Raw genomic sequence first — 20,457 nt, forward strand, 5'->3', positions numbered from 1 at the left:
ATGTGCATCCCACAAATCTCCATCAACTGCAAGATGCTATCCTATCAGTATGGGCCTACATTTCTAAAGAATGCTTTCAGCACCTTGTTGAATCAACGCTACGTTGAATTAAGGCAGTTTTGAAGGCGAAGGGGGTCAAACACAGTATATAATTTATACACACATATACATATTCTGGTTCAGAATCAGAACACAAAAATCTAAATCACCCATGCAGGACTGCCTAACCGGGCCCAAGATCAAATTATAAGGTCAAGCCCCCATACACTATTTTTATAAAACCTATATTATCTTTAAGGATTACAACTCCAAAATTTGGATTAAAATGGGAAGAGCGAATGAGCAATAGAGAAAAAGAGAGAGAGACAGGCGGAGGGATGTTGAGGCGAGGGAAGAGAAAGGGAGGGGAAACTAAAAGCCAAAGGATTCTGAAAAACACAAGGAGCAACAGAGGATTGGAAATTTGTAAGTATTATAAAAACAAATTCTTTTTAGAATATTACATCATTACCACCATCATATGACACATCATCTAGTCTTTGCTTTTAACATGCACACAGTTCAACAGAAGATATGCATTCAGAATGGGTAAAGAATCTTAAGTAGATGAATATGTAAAAATCTGTGTTACTCTTGAAAAAACATGCAGCGGTATAAGAAATACACACTTAAAATGAAAAATAATGCAGAATGTAAGTGTAAACTGTGTGTTGATGCATGCACTCTACATTTGAGTTGTCAGTTCATGAATATGGAATTGATCCTTCAGGCGAAACCATGGTCTGAGGGAATGCATAGGAGTGCATATATGTTTATGTATGAGTTTGTATGATTTTATGCGTCTGTGTGTATGCGTAAGCATGCCTATGTGAGTGTGTGTGTGTGTGTGTGATTTTGTTGAGTCCACAGGGAGGGGTGGGAATGCACATTCTTTAGTGTGAGCTCATGTCTTGGACACCAAGAAATACAGGCTTATACAGGCTTAAGAAAAGACTTGGGGAGAGACAAGGAAACAGACAAAGCTGGACGGATGGAACAGCTGTAACTGATATCTTTAATGAGCGATTGAGAACAGAGAACTTATGTTCTGTGACATCAATAAATGAGAATCTGCATGAGTCAGAGGCAAATGGAAACCTAGGTTGGTCTGCCTTCTTCTCATACAGAATTCTTTTAGAATTTATATAGAATTCTTTTAGAATTTATATATTTTGTCCAAGTCTTTCGAGGATGCCTATAAATGGTTATATTTTGCAAGTGCATGGTGACTCTTAAAGTGTTAACAACAGGGCCTACTTTGGAGAAAATCTGTTCTGACCTTTCTCAAAACAAAATAAAAAAAAATAGTATAGAAATAATAAGTGCTGTTCTTTTGACTTTCTAATCATCAAAACATCTTGGGGAAAGAATTATCACAAATGTCCAAGTAACACTGATAATAAAAAGAAATGTTTTGTTTTTTTGTTTTTTGAGCAGTAAATCAGCACATTAGAATGATTTCTAAAGGATCATGTGACACTGAAGACTGGAGTAATGATGCTGAAAATTCAGCTTTGCGTCACAGAAATGAATTACATTTTAAAATATATTAAAATAGAAAACACTTATTTTAAAATGTAATGCTATTTCACAATATTATTGTTTTTATTGTAGCATAAGAAAGCATAAGAAAATTCTTTCAAAAAGAATCTTACTGACCTTAACTTTTGGGCGATAATGTATTAATTCTTACTTTATCTTAACAATAACCTTATAATCTTTGTTTATTTTAATTTTTACTCTGAAGATGAAACAGTCTTTCATAACATCCACTTTCATTTTGAATACTCTGAAAGCTTTCGAGGTTGTTATGATAAACGTGCTCATGACCGTTGATGCTCTCTCGTTCTCCAGGCCCTGACCTTTGATCGTACCCCGTAAAGACCCTGAAAGATGGGCAGCTATCCAGTCTCTGTGCTGCTATGCTGTTGTCTCTTTGGTAAGTTCATCAAAACAACCAAACAGAAGCCAATTCATTTAATTAATATGAATGAATGATTCCTTTTGAATGCCCAGCCAACAAAACTTTTCTGCTTTTTTTTTTCTTCTTCTCTCACAGTACTTGTTACTGTCCGGGCACAACAAGCTGGTAATTCACTATGACACTGTTTTGTTAAAATGATTGTGTGTGTGTGTGTGTGTGTGTGGTTTTTCAGGAGTAGTTTGGTACATTGGTTTCAAACATCTTTTCATTACATTTATTTTAGGGGCAAGGTCATGTTTTATCTGTTGTCATTTAAATAATATATATATATATATATATATATATTGCTGTTTCATGAATAATTAGTGTTTTATTTTTTACCAAAAGTCTAAAAAAAATAGTCTAAAAAGTAATAACAAAAAATCAAGAAAATCAATCAATAAAAAAATCATCTGATAGAAATTGCTATTTGTAAGTATAAAAAAAGAGTTTAAACTTTGTAATCACAAATAACTAAAATTCATTGGTAATACAAAGTGTAAACCCTAAAGAACATTCAGGAAGCTTATTTAGATATTTTATTAAATATCTCAGTCATAAATATAGCTTGTTTATGATATTTATAAATATTTCATTAAATTAATTTGTAATGCCACTCTTAGTTCTTGTAAATTTAAAAAAGAATGAAAACTGCTGTTTGTAGAAAATGTCTCTCTTGTCTAAAGATAAAGTATTTTATTAATTATTTCTATTATAAATCATATTTCAAAAAAAGGCATGCTTCTCATACAGCCTCAGAAGTCCTTGTTGTGGCGACTCACCAATTTGCCTGTTAAATGAACTGTCTTTTTTCTTGGTCATAATGCAAAAATGTTCTTCAGTGTTTCACTAAAGTACTTTAAGTATTAATGTGTCTTTACACACACTGACTTTCAAAAATAAACCTACCCTGAGTCAAAAGTGTGAAAACTAGCCCTGGTCTCCTGTACACGCTTTTAGTTTACTGTGTTTTTCTTATTCTTGCCAGAAACACAGGACATTGATGTTTCTCTTTTGCCACCACCAGGTGAGTTTGTACATGCAGTGTATCCAAGTGCGCCATTTGTGTCAAAACAATAACAGTCTTGCTTCTGTCCCACAGACTGCAGAGAGGAAACATACCCCTGCACCAGGATGTACTCGGTTCATCGGCCGATAAAGAGATGTATTCAATCTCTCTGTCTCTACAGGTGACTAACACAGAACTTTCTTCCTGCTGACATTCTCCTCTGCTGAACATACAAAACGAGATTTGTGTTTGACATGGTGCATATGAAATAAATGACATCTGTTTCCTCCAGTCTTCCTAGAGTCTATGTGATCAACAAAGAGATCTGTGTGAGGACCGTGTGCCAGCAAGACGAGATCCTGATGGGTGAGACACTCGCAAACTACAGAACGTCCCACTAATGTAAATTGGAACTTGTGATGTTTGAATGGACCATCTTGTTATATTGTTTTGATATAGTAGTGATGTAGTACTCGAGTCTGGTCTCGGACTTGTTCCTTCAAAGACTCGGTCTCGACTCGGACTCGACCCTTCAACGATTCGGTCTTTACTCGGACTCGGCATATGCGGTCTCGTCCCCATCACTAACGAGTCACGACTGCTCTAAACAATTCCCAATCTAGCTTAGTCTGTAGGCCTAACTGTAGATTATTAACTGGGGTGATATTAAATCATGAATATCAAAACTGATATGTCTGGACAAAATCTCGACTCGGTCTTGCTTCCTCAAACACTCGGTCTTGACTCAGACTCGATCTGTATATTCTCAAAGTCGCCATGTGGTGAAAATCAAGCTTTTAATATTGTTTATGTCTATGCGGTGTTTTTAATATGCTTTGAGACAAACCATGTGCAAATGCATATGAGTCAACACCATTATCCTGAATATTTTCTCCTTAAAACTACAATGAACCAAAGGCAGTCTGAAAAACACGAAATCACTGGTGTTTATATCACACCTTGTAACCAATCACGTTAACATGTGATCGTCATGGGTGGATCTCTGAGCTGGTGTGAGTGAGTTGAGGTGGGTCTAATTTTCATATTCATAGAACTGCACATAATAAATGAGGAAAGGGTATGGAGTTACTATTGCTATTTTAAGGCATGACACATTTTCAAGGAAAAAAAATGTTTAAATGTGTCATTTCGGTGATCAAATGTGAGTTTAGGGATAAAATTATTGACTACACGGGGGACTTTATTATCTTACACTACCATTCAAAAGTTTAGAAGCAGTAAAAAAAAAAAAAAGATTTTTAAAGAAGACTTCCATCACCAAGCTCACCAAGGCTGATTTATTTGATCCTAAATAAAAACACAATCTTACAGTAAGTCAGTCTCTCTCTCTCTCTCTCTCTCTCTCTCTCTCTCTCTCTCTCTCTCTCTCTCTCTCTCTCTCTCTCTCTCTCTCTCTCTCTCTCTCTTTCAGCTGAACTCTGTAGAGAGAAATCTGGGTGGCCAAAACGCCAAAAGAGGACAACTAAGAGACACTGCCGTCGTGGCTACCCAAAAAACTGGGCAAACAAGGCCTAAAGTCAGATGGATGACAAAGTCAGAGAGAAAAAGAAGAGAGTTCTGGTTCCAAAAAATACAGCTATATAAATCTGAATGCTGAATTTTTTTAATGTTGTGTCAATAAAACTGAGGATGCGGACACAATCATTACTGTTCATTATCACTTTTCATCACCCTTTTCTCATTTTAATGTTTGTGCTTGGAACTGAAATAAGCTTGGTTGAATGTCTCAGAGTTTTAGTTTTAAGATTGTACTTTTATTATAGGATCACAAAGAGCATGACAATGCACAGCTCTGGTGCTGAACGTTTAAGAAGCACACTGTATAACCACTATATGTGCTTTATATTCTTAGTATACTGTGTATGTCCACACCAACCACTGTAAGTAAAATACAACATCCACAATGGCAAATAAAAATGTTTATATGTTTCATTTATATGTTTCAGAATTAATGTTTTACTCTGAAAGATCAGACTAATTGGTTTTGGACTTTTTGGACTTTTCACAGGGACTTGAAAAAATATGAATAGTCAATTTTGATTTCATGGGGACTTAAACACAACAGAGAGGCCAATTTGCATGTGGTATCATGGCATGTTATAGATATATCAAACAGTAGGGGGCGACACACATGATAAAAAGACTGCTGAAAGCAACTTGCTGTGAATGAACACAAGACCTCTCCAGGCAACAAAACATCTGTGATACAAGTTTATTCTCTGAGTAATTCTTTGTTTTGATAAGTTGAGATAAATAATATAAATGATGTCATGGTTTTATTTATGGCCTGTGCCTGGTGCCTAAAATGGTTTACTGATCTCACTGTGGTCATGAATAACACATTTTTTTGAGACAATATGTTTACTGATTTGTAAACAGGTGGAAGACAGAAATCTTTGTTACTTTGTTTTTTTTCTGTTCTTCCTGGTTTTGAAATCATAATCACTGAAAATGCTTTAGAAATGTGATTTGTGCCTTTCTACACCAGCAGTGTTTATAGTTTTGTACATTATTTTCATGAGACAAACCACTGTCTTTCATTCTGGTTGAAGAACTCTTTTATTTGCCATTAGATCCAGACACAGAGCACAATGCAATTGAGTCACTCATGGTTTCCACGACACCATAGATGGGAAACAGATCCCTCTACTGGACACAAGGGAAACAGGGATACAGAGGGAACTTTCAAGAAAGCAATGGTCACTGTCCATTCACTTTCCAGAATCAAGAAATGTTGATAAACTTGAGAAAATGTGGGCAGAACTGCATAAAAATGCTGCACAATCGCCCACACAGTAGCCTACACACCAGCCTCAACAATACACATGATGAACGCTGTGTAAACAACTGCTGTAAGAATTTCACTATGACTGATGCTGCGTTCACGTGCTATGGAAAGTAGGATATTTTCCACTTGTGAATTGGTATTTACCAGTGTTGTTGTTGTAATGTGGTAAAAAGATGGAGATCCAGACCTGTTATTTAGCTAAAACTATTTTAGATTGCTTAAGTCATCTGCAACAGCAAGAAAATGATTTATCAAAACTCAGAAGGTAAATATTATGCTATATTTTCTAGATCATGAATACATAGTATATATTTTTACCATTAACGACTCTTGCGGTGCTCTCCGCCATTTTTAAAAAAGTTCAAAGGTTATCTCATCTCGGCAACTCGTCCCTCAAAATATTCTACGAGTTGCCCAGTAGAAAATACCACATGAGTGGGTGTTCATGTGTATTTTCCACGTCGGCTTTTGGTATTTACCATAATTACCATAGCACATGAACGCAGCATGAGTTCACCCAATTTGGTCAAATTAGGATGTTAGTATGGGTCTTCAATCTTCAACCTCCTGGCCAAGGACCACTTGGTGTGTGGAGCCATATTTATGCATGTATATCTATTGGTGGAGCAGCGACCCCCTGTTACGAAAATGGTTTATAAATAAATACCATATTCATGAATTTAGACAGGCAGTTTTGGTCCACAAACAAGAAGGTAGCATGCAAATAAAAAATTAAAAACAATAAAAACAACAACACCAGAAAATGAAAATCTTAAATACACAAGATAGAGACTGAAGGCAAACATGTTTGTGAATAAATAACCATGGAAACGAACTAGTGGCGGGAAAATGAGAACAAATGAAAACTAACTAGAGGAATCAGGCGGGCAAAACAGGACTCAAACACAGTGGAAATGAAACCAAAACTGAGCTTAAATATTACAATAGGCCACATTGTTATGATACTTACCATTCAAATGATCATTTTCAAAGTTATATACTTGTACATTTCATGTTACAGTATATAGTCCCAGACTAAAACGCATATTTCAGCTGTTCTACAGTAGCACCACATTGCAGTACACGAGATCCAGGGGGCGGAGTTGGATCCAGATCTAAGGGGTGGAGATGGGTAGGAATTAGGGGTGGGGTTAGGAATCAGGGGGTGGAGATAGGTAGGCTTAGGGGTGGGATTAGGGATCAGGGCATGGAGATGGGTAGGGTTAGGGGCGGGGTTAGGGATCAGGGAGTGGTGATGGGTAGGATTAGGGATCAGGGGGTGGGGTTAGGTAGGATTAGGGGTGGGATTAGGGATCAGGGCGTGGAGATGGGTAGGATTAGGGGTGGGGTTAGGGATCAGGGGGGGGGGGTCAGGGTGTGGAGATGGGTAGGATTAGGGGTGGGGTTAGGGATCAGGGGGTGGAGATAGGTAGGATTAGGGGTGGGATTAGGGATCAGGGCGTGGAGATGGGTAGGGTTAGGGGTGGGGTTAGGGATCAGTGATGGGTAGGATTAGGGATCAGGGGGTGGGGTTAGGTAGGATTAGGGGTGGGATTAGGGATCAGGGCGTGGAGATGGGTAGGATTAGGGGTGGGGTTAGGGATCAGGGGGTGGAGATGGGTAGGATTAGGGGTGGGGTTAGGGATCAGGGGGCGGAAATTGGTAAGATATGTAAGGTGGGAGGAGTTCCCCCTGGATTTCATGTTCTGCAGTGAGGACCATCTCCTGTATTAACTGAAAGTAACTTCCATATCTTAAAATACATTGGTTCAATTGTTTTGTATAAAAGCTGTACATCTCCTAATTGAACTAAGGCCTAATCATGGCTTAGTCTAAACCCAGTCTGTGAAACTAACTTATTCCTAACTAACTCTAAAAAGTTATGAACAGTTTTGAAAAAAAAAATTTGATGACTAACTTGTAAGACTAGCAGTTTATGCAACTCGGTCAATTATGTAAGACTAACAGTTTATGCAACTAGCAGTTTATGCCCCAGGCCTTAACCTCCTAACTTAAGCTTTGAATGCAGTTAACTTAAGCTAAATACAATCCATAAAAAAGTTCAGTCATTTAAACAATAATCTGGCAAAATGCCTGCTGTACCGAGGTAAGGCAACACCAAATCACCCTCTGTCAGTGACATACACCACCGTAAGATTTAAAAATGTTTTGAAAGAAGTTTCTTATGCTCACTAAGGTTGCATTTCATAAATCACACAATGATATTAAATATATTATTATATCTAAATATAAATGTATCTATTTTAAAATATTTGAAAATGTAATTTATTGCTGTGATGGCAAAGCTACATTTTCAGCATCATTACTCCAGTCTTCAGTGTCACATGATCCTTCAGTAATCATTCTATTTGTTACGTCTACCAGCTGGAGTACCCATGATCTCCACCAGAGGGCACTCCTCCAGACTCCCTTGCTTTCCCACAACGAACTTCAATTCCCATAACCCATTGCCTGGACTGTTTGATCACTTCCACCTGTCTCTCATTATCTGGTTAATCTCTGCATAAGTTTTCACTCTTTCATGGCAAAGACTTGTTACATTTGTGACGGCCCATGCAGGGGCCTCTGCCAGGGTGTTTGTGTCTCTGTCTGTGTTTTGTTGCAGGGTGAACTTCATGGGTGAGTGGAGCTGAGGCCATCAGGCAGATCAAAGGCAGCTGGCCACTGTCTCTAGATTGCATAAAACCCGCCCCTTCCTGATTGATGCGGGCTGGACTGCTTGTTCTTTTGCTGTGTTTTTTTTTTTTTTTTTTTTTTTTTTTTTTTTAAAATAATGTATTATTATTATTATATTAAATTAACCTGCCATTATTTTTTGTCAGCCACATTCGTTAAGTTTTAAAAATGATTTGTTATTTTGGTTAAACTAAATTACTTTTGTTAATGAACATCCTTTCTGGTAATCCCTTAAGTGTGGTTTCCTCTTTTTGTTGTGGCCTTTGAGCGGGGCCATAACAAATTGCAACTCTGAGGCCTTGTATCCTGATTTCCTGTGTCTTAGGGTATGTTTACATGACAACAATATACTAAAAAGAGACAACAATGCCGTCAAAACAATCCTGGTTCACACAGATCTGCGAAAATGACTAAAAGGCTGTATCTATCCCAGCCAAGTTGGTGATACTTTGTGAAGAAACAATCCGCGAACATGTAATACACATGGAGCATGATGTCACCGTTTTCACAAATTTACATTTTTGTTGTTTACATGGAAAGACATCATTTTCAAAACTTTGCACTTTGAAACGCATTTCCTATAGCTTGCGTTTTCAGGCCCCCAGTATGCATTTTTTGTGTAAATGAATAGCCAAAACTCTTGCCTAATTGTCAATGCTTATTAATATTTCTTCTTAATATTTTTGTGGAAATCATGATATGTTTTTTTCAGGTCTCTTACTGAATAAAAAGGTCAAAAGAACAAAATTTAAACGGTATTCAAAAACGGTTATTTTACATTTATTCATTTAGCTGACGCTTTTATCCAAAGCGACTTACAATTGCTAGATATGTCAGAGGTTGCATGCCTCTGGAGCAACTAGGGGTTAAGTGTCTTGCTCAGGGACACATTGGTGTCTCACAGTGGATTCGAACCCGGGTCTCTCACATCACATCTCATCCACTGCGCCATCACCACCCATTTTGACATCCAAAATAACCACATTAATGCAATACATACAGTACAAGATCAGGTCAAATTCAAGTCAAAGGATTCAAGTCTCAGGTAATACAGCACCATTTCTCTTCATCCCAGTCGGTTCATTTCTCAGTGTTCATTGATTTGTGAATCTCATATTCGTGATCATAGCCCGAGTAGAGTAAAAACATCCCTCAGATCCTCAGTCTCGCAGGGCTACAGTGAAAAATAAAGCAAGTGATTCAATTCAGTACATGCCATGACCTCATCAAATGTTTACTTATGGATCACAACCACAAATGCTACCGTTAAATAAAGTGAATACAAGTAAAGTGGGGCACTTTCTTAACGACTAAATATTGCTATAAACCTGCAGAATCCGATTGAGTTTTCGAACGAGTCGGACAGAGTTTTGCTGAAGGCCATCCCAGGCTTTAAATCTCCTCTCCCTCCGAGCAACAAATGTTTGCCAGCAGTAGAAATAGTCTAAAAACAAAAAAGGATCTAATTAAGGACAAGAGTGTAGCATGTAATTTGCCACATTGCATCACAAGTATTAAACACGCCCCCCTTTGTTCCCTCCCATTTACCTTTATACGTCATCACAGAGATCTGCACTCCTGCCCTCTTCAAGTGTCGCAGTCCTTCCCTCTCCAGGCTGTCCTCTTCATCACAGAAGTAAAGGCGTGACACAAAGATTCTCAGACGCAGGTTAGGCGTCTGCGACAGGAAGTGGGCAAGTTGTTGAGCGCATTTAGAGCAGGGCGACCAGGAGCAGAACCAGGTCACTGAGTAACATATTCTCGCACCGTCCACACTGGAACCACACAGGCCCGGACACAATGCGCCCAAGTGACGCAGAAAGAGCAGCTTGAGATGAAACAGGAGAACAAAATTACAGATGGAGAAAGAATGAGTAAGAGGAAAGTTATTATCTATATAATAATGCCTTTTTGATCATATCTTTTCTCATTATCAGTTCATGTTCCCCTCACTTCTACGTGGCAGCCGGTGCGATTGCGAAGGTGTCCGAAGTCAAAGGAGAGGGAGTCTGGGCCGGTGCGTCTCTTTACTACAAAACAAAGGTACGTCTCGTGTCTCCCTCGGGCCCAGCGCACATTCTTATAATGGAAGATGAATTTCTTCTGGGTCATGAGAACACTACGGTAAAACATGACACTCTGTTATTTATTTCCATCACATTTGTCATTAAAGGGATAGTTCACTTTGAAATTAATTTTTGATATGTTTTAGCTTACCTCAAGGGGATCCAAGATGTAGGTGTCTTTGTTTCCACAGTATTTTCAATTTTGACATTTTTTGGTTAAACTTTTGTTGTCTGTCAGTCATACACTGGAGGTGAAGGGGGTCCTCATTCGGTTCACCTCAAAGAGCATGCACAGAGAAGTCAAAATTAAACATCATTTAATGACTCATACATGTCAGTACACATTGATGGCCTAAGACACGAAACGAGCAGTTTGTGTGAGAAAACGAACAGTATTTCTATCGTTTTACCTCTTGTAATCGTAGCCATAACAAAATGATCTGACGGCATGAGCGCTTTGGTCTGCGCATGCGCTAGAAGTGATCGCTTGCGCGCTCACGTCACTCTTTTTTTATACAGAGATTTCGGAAGTTTTACCTTTCACTAAACATAATAGATATACGGGAAACCGCAATGGAAGACGATTTCGGTATATCTAAATATGTTTAGTAAAAGGTAAAACTTCCGAAATCTCCGTGTAAATATTGAGTGACGTTACACGCAAGCGATCACTTCCGGCGTAACATTGAACTGATTCAGTTCGGTTCAGTTGGACATTGCACAACTGATTCAGATCACTTGGATTACACGAGGTAAAAACGATAGAAATACTGTTTGTTTTCTCACAAAAACCGCTCGTTTCGTGTCTTAGGCCATCAATGTGTACTTACATTTACGAGTCATTAAATCATGTTTAATTTTGACTTCTCTGTGCATGTTTGTTGATGGACCCCCTTCGCCTCCAGTGTATGACTGATAGACAACAACGGTTTGACTGAAAATGTCAAAATTGAAAATACTGTGGAAACAAAGACACCTACATCTTGGATGCCCTTGAGGTAAGCTAAAACATATCAAAAATTAATTTCAAAGTGAACTATCCCTTTAAAGGGTAACTAAACCCCTGACTCCAACCACTGGCAATATTTGAAAAATGCTGAAAAAGTGGGCAGACCCCAGCGGAGATAGAGGGGACGAAATAGATGCTAAAACACTCTGTCCTCCTGATCGTTTTCAATACTCGCAATTCCAACACCTGACTCGCTACAGTGGTTTTGACGAAACAAGATGGTTTTTATACTGCCGCTGTACCAAGATTGTGGTGAGCTGAAACCTGCGTACGTCAAGTGCGGAACATCCAATAGGAAAATTCAACTGCAGTAGTCAACATTCAACCTGAAGAGGGCAGCACTAGGACGTTTTTACACCATATATTGTATAAATAAAACACTTTATACACAAATGTAAAAAAAAAAAGTTACTCGAATCCATGACTGGTATTAATAAAGATCCATTCTTACAGATCGTTAACTAAAAAAAGTTGGTTTAGGGTTTAGTTAGGCTACTCTTTAAAAATGGATAACGGAGTACACACTGCAAAAAAATCTATTTTTTAACCCTCTGGTACTGTTTGTGTGTCGAAATTTCAGTGAAATGATTGTTCTAGATTTTAGTTTAGATTTTATTGTAGTCAATTATATTTATATGGTAGTTAACTAGTTATAATCCAATTATTCAATTTCTGAGCATAGACCTGAGCATCATAATAATGCTTTGGAGCACAGACTTAAATTTGCTCTCTTTTTGAACACGACACGTGGCAGATGAAAAAAAGTTTGAAAAAAGCTTGAAATGAAAAAATGCAACAAAAAATCTTTTTTATATGTTTTACTCTAAAACTGGAAATCTAAACAATGTGTTCCAAATGTGAGGTTGATATCTCAAAAAATAGCTTTCAGTAAGAATTTGTTTGTGCACAGTACCAAATGTTTGCAATAGCCTATAAAACGGCAGCGGGGGGTTAATTTTCAGTTAAAAAAATAATAGTCTATTTAAAAAATAAATATCTACGTCTTTAAAAAAAATAAACATAATTCATTATACATTCTCAGAAAACATGTCTTTATACATAATTCAATTTTTCAAATAAATAAAAAATACATTTTAAATCATTATTAACAACTTGTGCTAAAAATAGTAGTTACTTTCAAACGTAACAAATCTAAAATGTAATCAAATATAATCATAAAATGTAATAACATCAAAGGGAACTTTTGCACCTCAATCATATAGAAATTGAATAATTCAGAAACTCCCATACAGCATCTTGTTAAGATCGCACTGTTCAGCATGACTGGGACACTTGCAGTCATTAGTCGTTTGAGTTAAGACTAGGTTCTTAACCATGTGCATGCAAAAATAGACACGCATTTAATCATTCCCACAATCACACAAATAACTATCAGTTTCAATTTACACCTTCTGAAACTGGAGAAAGTCTGAAAACAGGTCAATGCCCTTGCATGCCATTAAAATGTATGAACTCAATGCACCAATGCATTGATTTATTCCTTTATTAATAAGTTCCTAAAAAGATGGGTAGATAGTTGACTTTATCTGCACACAGCATATAGACAAAAAAAAAATAAAAATCCCCCCACGTCTCTCACTATCACTTATTTTGTTTTCACTTACCTGTCCAGCTTGCTGATCATTTCGAAAGTCGAAACTTGCTAACTCATTTAGGCACATCAGTGAGAGTTTAAAAATCGGTAAAGGAAGTGGGAGGTATAGAAAACCCATGACATACTCATATAGCTGTAAGAAAGAGGGTCCCTGATTGGTTGAAAATGGTTTTCAAACCTGTTTGGGTGGCTGAGGTGAATTTAAACAGTGACACGGCTCAATAATCAGTGTATGTGATATTTAAATAGATATGTAAAAGAGTTACAGTCTTAGTTGCAGACAGTGTCAATCAGAAAAGCAAACAGGCGTTGCAATCTGTTAAATTGTGAATTGGCATGATGGAAAGATGCATGCAATTATTATCTATTTTTTAAACTCCTCATTACTCCCCCAAGTTTCTACAATAGCTCTTGACCTTGTCTTAACCGCATATTAGTCTCTTGAACGTTTGACGTGTTTTCTAACCTTTTTGCTCCAGAATGTGCGTCAGAAATTGCTGCCAACAGCATAACCAAAGCCAGTTGGAAAATTCCAGATCTCTTGCACCCAGTCAGGGAACCCTCCGCTTCATTTTTCCCACACAATTTCAAAGGACAACCCAAACACTCCCATATACCTTCTCTCTCTTGCTCAGATTTTCTCCATGCGCACCCTTTCCACTTGTTTAGTTTTTCCCACAGGGAATAAAAGAATTGGTTGTTTTACTACAGGAGGTCACCACAACCCCAGTGTTTTGTTTTCTTTTCCAAAAAGCCACTTAACCTTCAAGCACACAGCGTAGAGGTATTGAGTGAGAGGGCCAGGTGAATCTGCCTGGATAAGGAAGGAGAGTAACACATCTACTGGGTGTTTATTCATTTGTTTCCGTCTGCAACTGTCTTTGGCTCTTTCCTGGTGACTTTAAAGTTGGCATCCCGTGTGTTTGTCTGTCTCCAGTCACTCTACTTCACCCTCTCATGCACTCTGCGGCCAGGGAAATCACCGCTCCCCAATGAGCTCCCTCTCAAGTGTGTGTAAGTGTATGTCTGAATTCGAACATCTGGAAGAGATCTGTCTGCTCCCATGATTTACCTTCCGACCACAAGTCTTTCTGAGGTCTTACCACAATGTGTGTAGAACTTGGGAAAACAGAGAAAAGAATATACTGTATAGGTCCTGCTCATGTTAAAGTTTTATCTGAAAAAAATTAGCTTTAATGTGCATTATCAAGAAAAGAAAAAAATAAATCTTTTAAGATCCACTGACAATTATTATTATTATAAAAAGCCAGTTTGGCCAAGAATGAAAGTTCTGTCATCATTAACTCATCCGCATGTCTTTCTTCTAAGGAGCACAAAATAAGATCTCATTTAAACACAACTCTTAGTCTTAGTTTGTTAGTCAATACTTTGAAAGTCAGATGGATCTGATGTTGTTTTGAACCCCATTAGACTTTCATTGTAAGGACAAAAACAGCTGAAACGTTTTTCAAAACATCTTCAAGAACTTCATGAATTAAATGATGACAGAATTTTTAACGTTTGGTTCTCACGGGTGACCCCAAGCCCACTTTCCTCTGTCTCTTGCTGATGGTGGGTAATGAAGACCACCACATTGTGTAAAGGGGCACAACACATTAATTGAATCTTGGCCGGAAATGCCAAGTCATATTTTCCGAAACCCACCCATCGTGCAGACAAACTCAACCACAACTCCAAACACACTTACTTTCCAGAGTCATGAACTCACATCTGTTTCCTGGTGACAATAATAGTTACACATCAGTTAGGGGGACATAGTAGCAGGTGTTCAATTGCCTGAGCTGCTCTGTGCATTATAACAAAAGCTCCTCCACAACAAAACAGCCACTGTGACTTGCAAAAGCTACCAAAAGGAAAGATGAAGTAATTGTGCTCATTAGTTGACTAACACAATTGAAGCCCATAAAAGCTTAGTGGCTGGACATGTAGATTTGTACATGTGCATGACAGACACGGCACTGTCTGAAGAAAAAAAATGCGTTATGGATCTACTTCTAGTAGATTCATTTAGATATCTCAATGTGAGTCTACTGAAGAGAGTTCAATAGAAGAAAAAGGTTTCAGGTTGAAATTCAAATCATCCTGGAACTGTATTAAAACCTAAACATTCTAATATAATTAGGGCTGTCAAACGATTAATCGCATCCAAAAGAAAAGTTTGTGTTTACATAAAATATGTGGGTGCACTTTGTATAATTATTTTGTATATATATAAATACACACATGCATGTATATTTAAGAAAAAATATTATTTATATATAAAATATTTATATATAATATACTGTAAATTATATATAAATATAGTATGAAAATATTTCTTAAATATATACAAAATAATTTAACAAAGTGCACCCACATATTTTATGTAAACACAAACTTTTCTTTTGGATGCGATTAATCACGATTAATCGCTTGACAGCCCTAAATATTAAGTATGTTCTATATAGTATGGATATGTAGTGTGAATGAAATTTGGACGCACTACATCCACCATGTTGTTACTGTCACACGACCTACCAGCTTCAGTTTATAAAATTAGTACACTAGACGATTGAGTACATAGTGCATAAGTACATAGTTTACAAGTGCATGTAGTGCATCATTTAGGAGACAACATACTATACTCTCTTGGCATACTGTTTTTCTCATATTATAGCCTATAGTAGGAAAGTATTCAATTTTGGATGCAGCGTCTCTTAACACACATAAGTATACTTTTCAAAAATGCTTTTTTAATCATTTAAAATTAAAAGTTGTAATTTTAAAGTGCTTTAATTTTTTGTATTTTAAATAAGTGCACGTTTGATGTGACTAACATATAAACACGTGAACTGTAGTGTTATTCGATATTTTATTTCAAATGAATATATTTGAAATGTACTAAATTGCAACTTCATCATTACAAGTACATAATTCCAAATATACTTAAATACATGGGATAAAAGTTTCAATAGAAATTACATCAAAGCATATTTTAGTTTACAGCAAATGCTTATCAGTACATTCGACTGTACATTTTAGTTTAAACATATTTCAAACAGAAACTATAAGTACTTGAGTGGATGTTTTTAAAGTGTACTTCTTTTTCACAGGTATGTGGTTTTAAAACAATAGTCAAACAGGTTTAAATTAGCAGCAAATGTGACAGTGCAGCTTTCTGTTGCAGGTGAGCATCAAGCCGACCACACAGTGAACTGTATGAACATCCGGTGGTGAATGGCAGCCTTACATGCTGTTGGGTAGTAGTGTGAGTGGTTAAGGTAGAGCTGGTGTTTTAAGCTAACCACACAGCATGAGCAGCTCTTAGTTTCAAATACACTCAGCATCACTAAACTGTATCCACCCACACACATTTAGAGTAGCATGCGGAAATTAACTGTACTTGCAATGTGTTTTGCAGCAAATTTAAACTAATCGGGCTGGATATGAGATTGAACTCAATTTGCAATGAGTTTGTACAATGTGTCAGGGTTTGCTTCTGGTGACATTTATGAGAGCATTTTCAGTGCAGCTAAACCACAGATATTTTGGTGTAGAAAGATCGGTGAAGCAGAAAAATAGATAACCATGCCTGGAAGAAACACATTAAAAGGTTTTACACCTTGAGCTTAATTTTATTCATAGAGATCATTCATCAACAGTCAAGGGAAACAAACTAAATGTTTTCACAAAACTCAAATTCACATACAATATAATAAATAACGTAAATAAATAAGGAAAACACATGTAAATCACTTGTTCCAGTTAAAAAAAAAAACCCTGCAAAAATTTCTTAAAGCAATTCCATGCTATAAACAAGATTGACGCCTTCGTGGCTCTGGCTTTGAAACCCAGTGATCATTCTGTAATGTTCAACATTACAGTTCTCTTTAGCAACAATATACATCATTTATATAAAATAGCACAGCCATCACTGGGTTACTAGTGTCAGTGATTCGCTGATGAACAAATCCAGTTATAAATTTGAAATCTAAGCATTTTCAAAGGAATATTCCAGGTTCAAGACAAGTGATTGTGACAACTGACAGCACACAATGTTGATTACCACAACAAAACACAACAAGGGACAAGTCAAAATATCCTTAAAGTTGCCATTAAAGAAAATCTATTTTGTAAATGCATATTGTGGACTAGTCAACAAATCCTATTCGCTAACAGTAACAACTAACAAGTCCCCAACATTAACAAGTATTTTTTTGAAAATCTGTAATAGGATGTAGGATGTACGACACAATACAGAAGAAAATATGTCACTAGTTCTGGTCCATGATGGCAAAAATCGGGGTTACAGTGAGGCACTTACAATGAAAGTGAAGTAGGCAATTGTAAAATACTTGGTTAATAGAAAAATACTCACTGTTTCAATAGTATATCCACAAGATTTTAGTGTAGGAAAAACTGCTTACTAACCTTTTCTGTATAAAGTTATATACAACTTCAGGTCGATTGTCCAATGACTAATCAACTTGATAAACATGACAACATAACATAACAAGACCGTAAAAAGGATTATTTAAACAACTTAACTGCTCACATTACACACATTTTAACAGAGAAATTAAACTGCTTTTATAAAATTATTAGCTTCACATTTTTACCTTTAAATCCTCCAAAGTCAAAATTATTGTTGTGGTCGCATTTAGCATTACGCCACAGGTTGATTGAGCTTAACTTGTATTGAATCCAGTGTATTCCTTTATTTATCTGTAAAGACTTTAGTTTCAATGACACTTATAAATCCTTAACAAACACTTTAGTTAAAGGGAACCCCAGCCAACCCTTCTCTGGCTCTTCATAATCCTCATCCTCCTCCTCTCCCTCAGTCCCTGCAGTCTCGCCCTGCAGACGATAACCCAGCCTCCTGAAGAAAGCTTCTCCCACCCTGGAAGGAAATGGCACATGGGCGTAGACCCGCCGTATGCCACTCTGCTTTGTTTTGGACTCCAGGCCCTGCACCAGCAATCTGCCCAGTCCCTCTCTGCGGTACCAAGACTGGACCACCAGCCTGCAGATCCTACAAACACCGTCCCGACTCCAACCGTCTCTAGCCACGCATCCCATTATCTCCCCGTCAGAGTCCGCAACCCACACCTCTCCAGCAACCTTTGCCCTCTCCTTCAGCTCATCCTCATCCACCTGCTCTCTCTCGTTTGTCTTCTTCTCTTTGGCTTTTTTACGGCGTCTGCTTTTCTCCTGGTTGGTGATCAGTTTGGCTTGGTTGAAGTAAGGATTGGGTAGATCTGGCTCGGTCTCTGCGTGGTAACTGCTGCCCACATAGTCCCAATATGGCCTGCTGGAGCCCAAGATGCCCACCGATCGCGGGATGGTGAGCTTGAGGTAGATGATGAGGATGAAGACGGGAATGACCAACGCCAAGATAAAAGAGTGCAGCACACAACGGAGGATGGAGGACAGGGTGGCCAGCATGAAGAGAGCAAGCGGACGGGTCAGAAGGTGAAGAATCAGGCGGTTCTCCATTCCCTCACATCCTTCCTGCAAACAGAGATAGAATGAGAGGAGAAAGAGTGATTTGAGAATCTCTAACTTTTTGCAGTCATTTTTCCACTTATCCATTTCATCGTATAACATCAACAAAACACAAAAATATTATCTTTAACCATATTTAAGAGATGTTTTCAAATTACTGTATATATAATAAATCATGTTGTATTCTTGCTTTAACAAGTCTTTTGAACAACAAAGACTGTTAACATATCACTGTTTTAGTCACTTCCAAAATCTATTATTGTTTTGTTCAGACAGTGAATATATCATTAAAGCTGAATAAGCAGGTATAGTATCTCAAAAAGAGGCTTTAATCTTTCACAATATATAAAATAATGAAAATGTATTGCTCTATAATTAATGACAACAAAAACACAACAGTCTAATACTAAAGGATTCTTTTATAGTGAGCAATCCAACACTCAATCCAATATCCAACAAACATACTCAATGTTGGCTTGTATTATATAGGCTACTTTTCACTGGTGTAGAGAAATAACACAAAAATAACCACTCAATGGTGTAGGCCTATCTCCTATCTGTGTAGTTCTTATATATTTCTAAAATTATGAGATTCTTATCACTGAAAATTGCATGTGGCCTAAGATTAAATATAAACTGGGAGAAATGACAAATGAAGATAATGAAAAGAGAATGGGTGAGGAAAAAAATAACAGCCCGTGAGGGACATAATGTTGAATCGCACCTTGATGAGAGCCTTAACAGTTTCAATGTCCTTCTCCTGCATCCTCTTCAGGACTACCTCACCAAGATCCAATCTAACCATCTTGCCTAGGAGACATTATAAAAAAATAAATAAAACAGACATGCCTTGTGTTAAACATTAAACTGGGAAATCTAAATTCACTCTAAATTTTCATTTTATTTTAGAGTACTCAACTCCAAGAAACAGTAAACTCTCGTAGGAATATGCAAATAAAGACACATTTAAAGTGATAGACTTGTGGTTTATGTGACTTCCTTGTGGGTAATCTCCCACATGTATCAAAACTAAATAAAATATTAAAAAAAAAAAAAAAAAAAAAAAAACTCATGGCTTGTTTGTCTTTCAGGTTGTTGCAACTGTTCATGAAGCATTTAACAGGCTTAAAGTAACGTAAGAATGCTGTACCGTTAGCTTGTTCCGTCAACCCTGGTGACACAATTTAAACCCTTATATGGTAAACGACGCCTTCTTTATTGCTCTATCTATGGCTAGATCATTTATAGAGCATGCGTGACTGACATACTTACCTAATATCCAGAGACGCAGGGTTTGCTTAGAAAAGCAACACCCTCATCTGCAGTCGATGTTTCTTGTAGTGTTTGAGCCAGGACTTGAGGATTCAGTGTTGTCTTCCCGCATGGAATATTACTTCAACCTATCCCTATCCGGGAATACGAGCCTGCGCAAACTGCTTAGTGTGGATGCGCACGTAGCGGTTTAACCTTTCGACGCAAAAGCGCATGCGCACTGTTTGGATTGACTTGAGGCGTTATATTAATATGGATTATAACAGTAATTCGTCACATATATTGAGTTTTTTTTCAGCACTCAAAGCGCTTTACATGGAAGTATCTCCTCAACCAACACCAATGTGCAGAATCCCCCTTTATTAAAAAAAGTAAAAGTTGTCTGTCATATCCATATCAAAATGGAAAATGAAATGCATTCATTAAATCTAACCAAAAATTTACCAACATATGAAGTAATCTGAATATAT

At 37.3% G+C, this 20,457-nt stretch overlaps 3 protein-coding genes across 5 annotated transcripts; 1 reads left to right on the top strand and 2 right to left on the bottom strand.

Annotated features, from left to right (window-relative positions):
- Positions 1 to 391: 391 nt before the first annotated feature.
- On the top strand, positions 392 to 4,980 carry mfap5 (microfibril associated protein 5). Its single transcript, XM_039679933.2, has 7 exons — positions 392 to 465; positions 1,894 to 1,978; positions 2,099 to 2,128; positions 2,991 to 3,029; positions 3,105 to 3,192; positions 3,304 to 3,377; positions 4,444 to 4,980. The coding sequence occupies exons 2-7, from the start codon at positions 1,933 to 1,935 to the stop codon at positions 4,545 to 4,547; spliced, it is 381 nt and encodes a 126-aa protein (XP_039535867.1). The 5' UTR covers positions 392 to 465; positions 1,894 to 1,932; the 3' UTR covers positions 4,548 to 4,980.
- Positions 4,981 to 9,290: 4,310 nt separating this feature from the next.
- On the bottom strand, positions 9,291 to 14,183 carry aicda (activation induced cytidine deaminase). Of its 2 annotated transcripts, none has more exons than XM_089118178.1 (5): positions 13,825 to 14,183; positions 10,471 to 10,636; positions 10,066 to 10,345; positions 9,846 to 9,961; positions 9,291 to 9,691 (listed from the first exon to the last, which is right to left on the bottom strand). In XM_089118178.1, the coding sequence occupies exons 2-5, from the start codon at positions 10,627 to 10,629 to the stop codon at positions 9,641 to 9,643; spliced, it is 606 nt and encodes a 201-aa protein (XP_088974304.1). In that variant the 5' UTR covers positions 10,630 to 10,636; positions 13,825 to 14,183; the 3' UTR covers positions 9,291 to 9,640. The 2 variants fall into 2 exon arrangements, with proteins under 2 accessions (XP_088974304.1, XP_039535247.1); XM_039679313.2 differs by lacking the exon at positions 13,825 to 14,183 and adding an exon at positions 13,218 to 13,283.
- Positions 14,184 to 16,805: 2,622 nt separating this feature from the next.
- Positions 16,806 to 20,211, bottom strand: nat14 (N-acetyltransferase 14 (GCN5-related, putative)). 2 transcript variants are annotated; one of them, XM_039679616.2, is made up of 3 exons: positions 19,988 to 20,201; positions 19,440 to 19,525; positions 16,806 to 18,721 (listed from the first exon to the last, which is right to left on the bottom strand). In XM_039679616.2, the coding sequence occupies exons 2-3, from the start codon at positions 19,518 to 19,520 to the stop codon at positions 17,960 to 17,962; spliced, it is 843 nt and encodes a 280-aa protein (XP_039535550.1). In that variant the 5' UTR covers positions 19,521 to 19,525; positions 19,988 to 20,201; the 3' UTR covers positions 16,806 to 17,959. The 2 variants fall into 2 exon arrangements, with proteins under 2 accessions (XP_039535550.1, XP_039535551.1); XM_039679617.2 differs by lacking the exon at positions 19,440 to 19,525 and having other exon boundaries at positions 19,988 to 20,211.
- Positions 20,212 to 20,457: the final 246 nt, after the last annotated feature.

Source organism: Pimephales promelas, chromosome 12 (genome assembly GCF_988280905.1).
Source record: "Pimephales promelas chromosome 12, fPimPro1.hap1.1, whole genome shotgun sequence".
Lineage (NCBI taxonomy): Eukaryota > Metazoa > Chordata > Actinopteri > Cypriniformes > Leuciscidae > Pimephales > Pimephales promelas.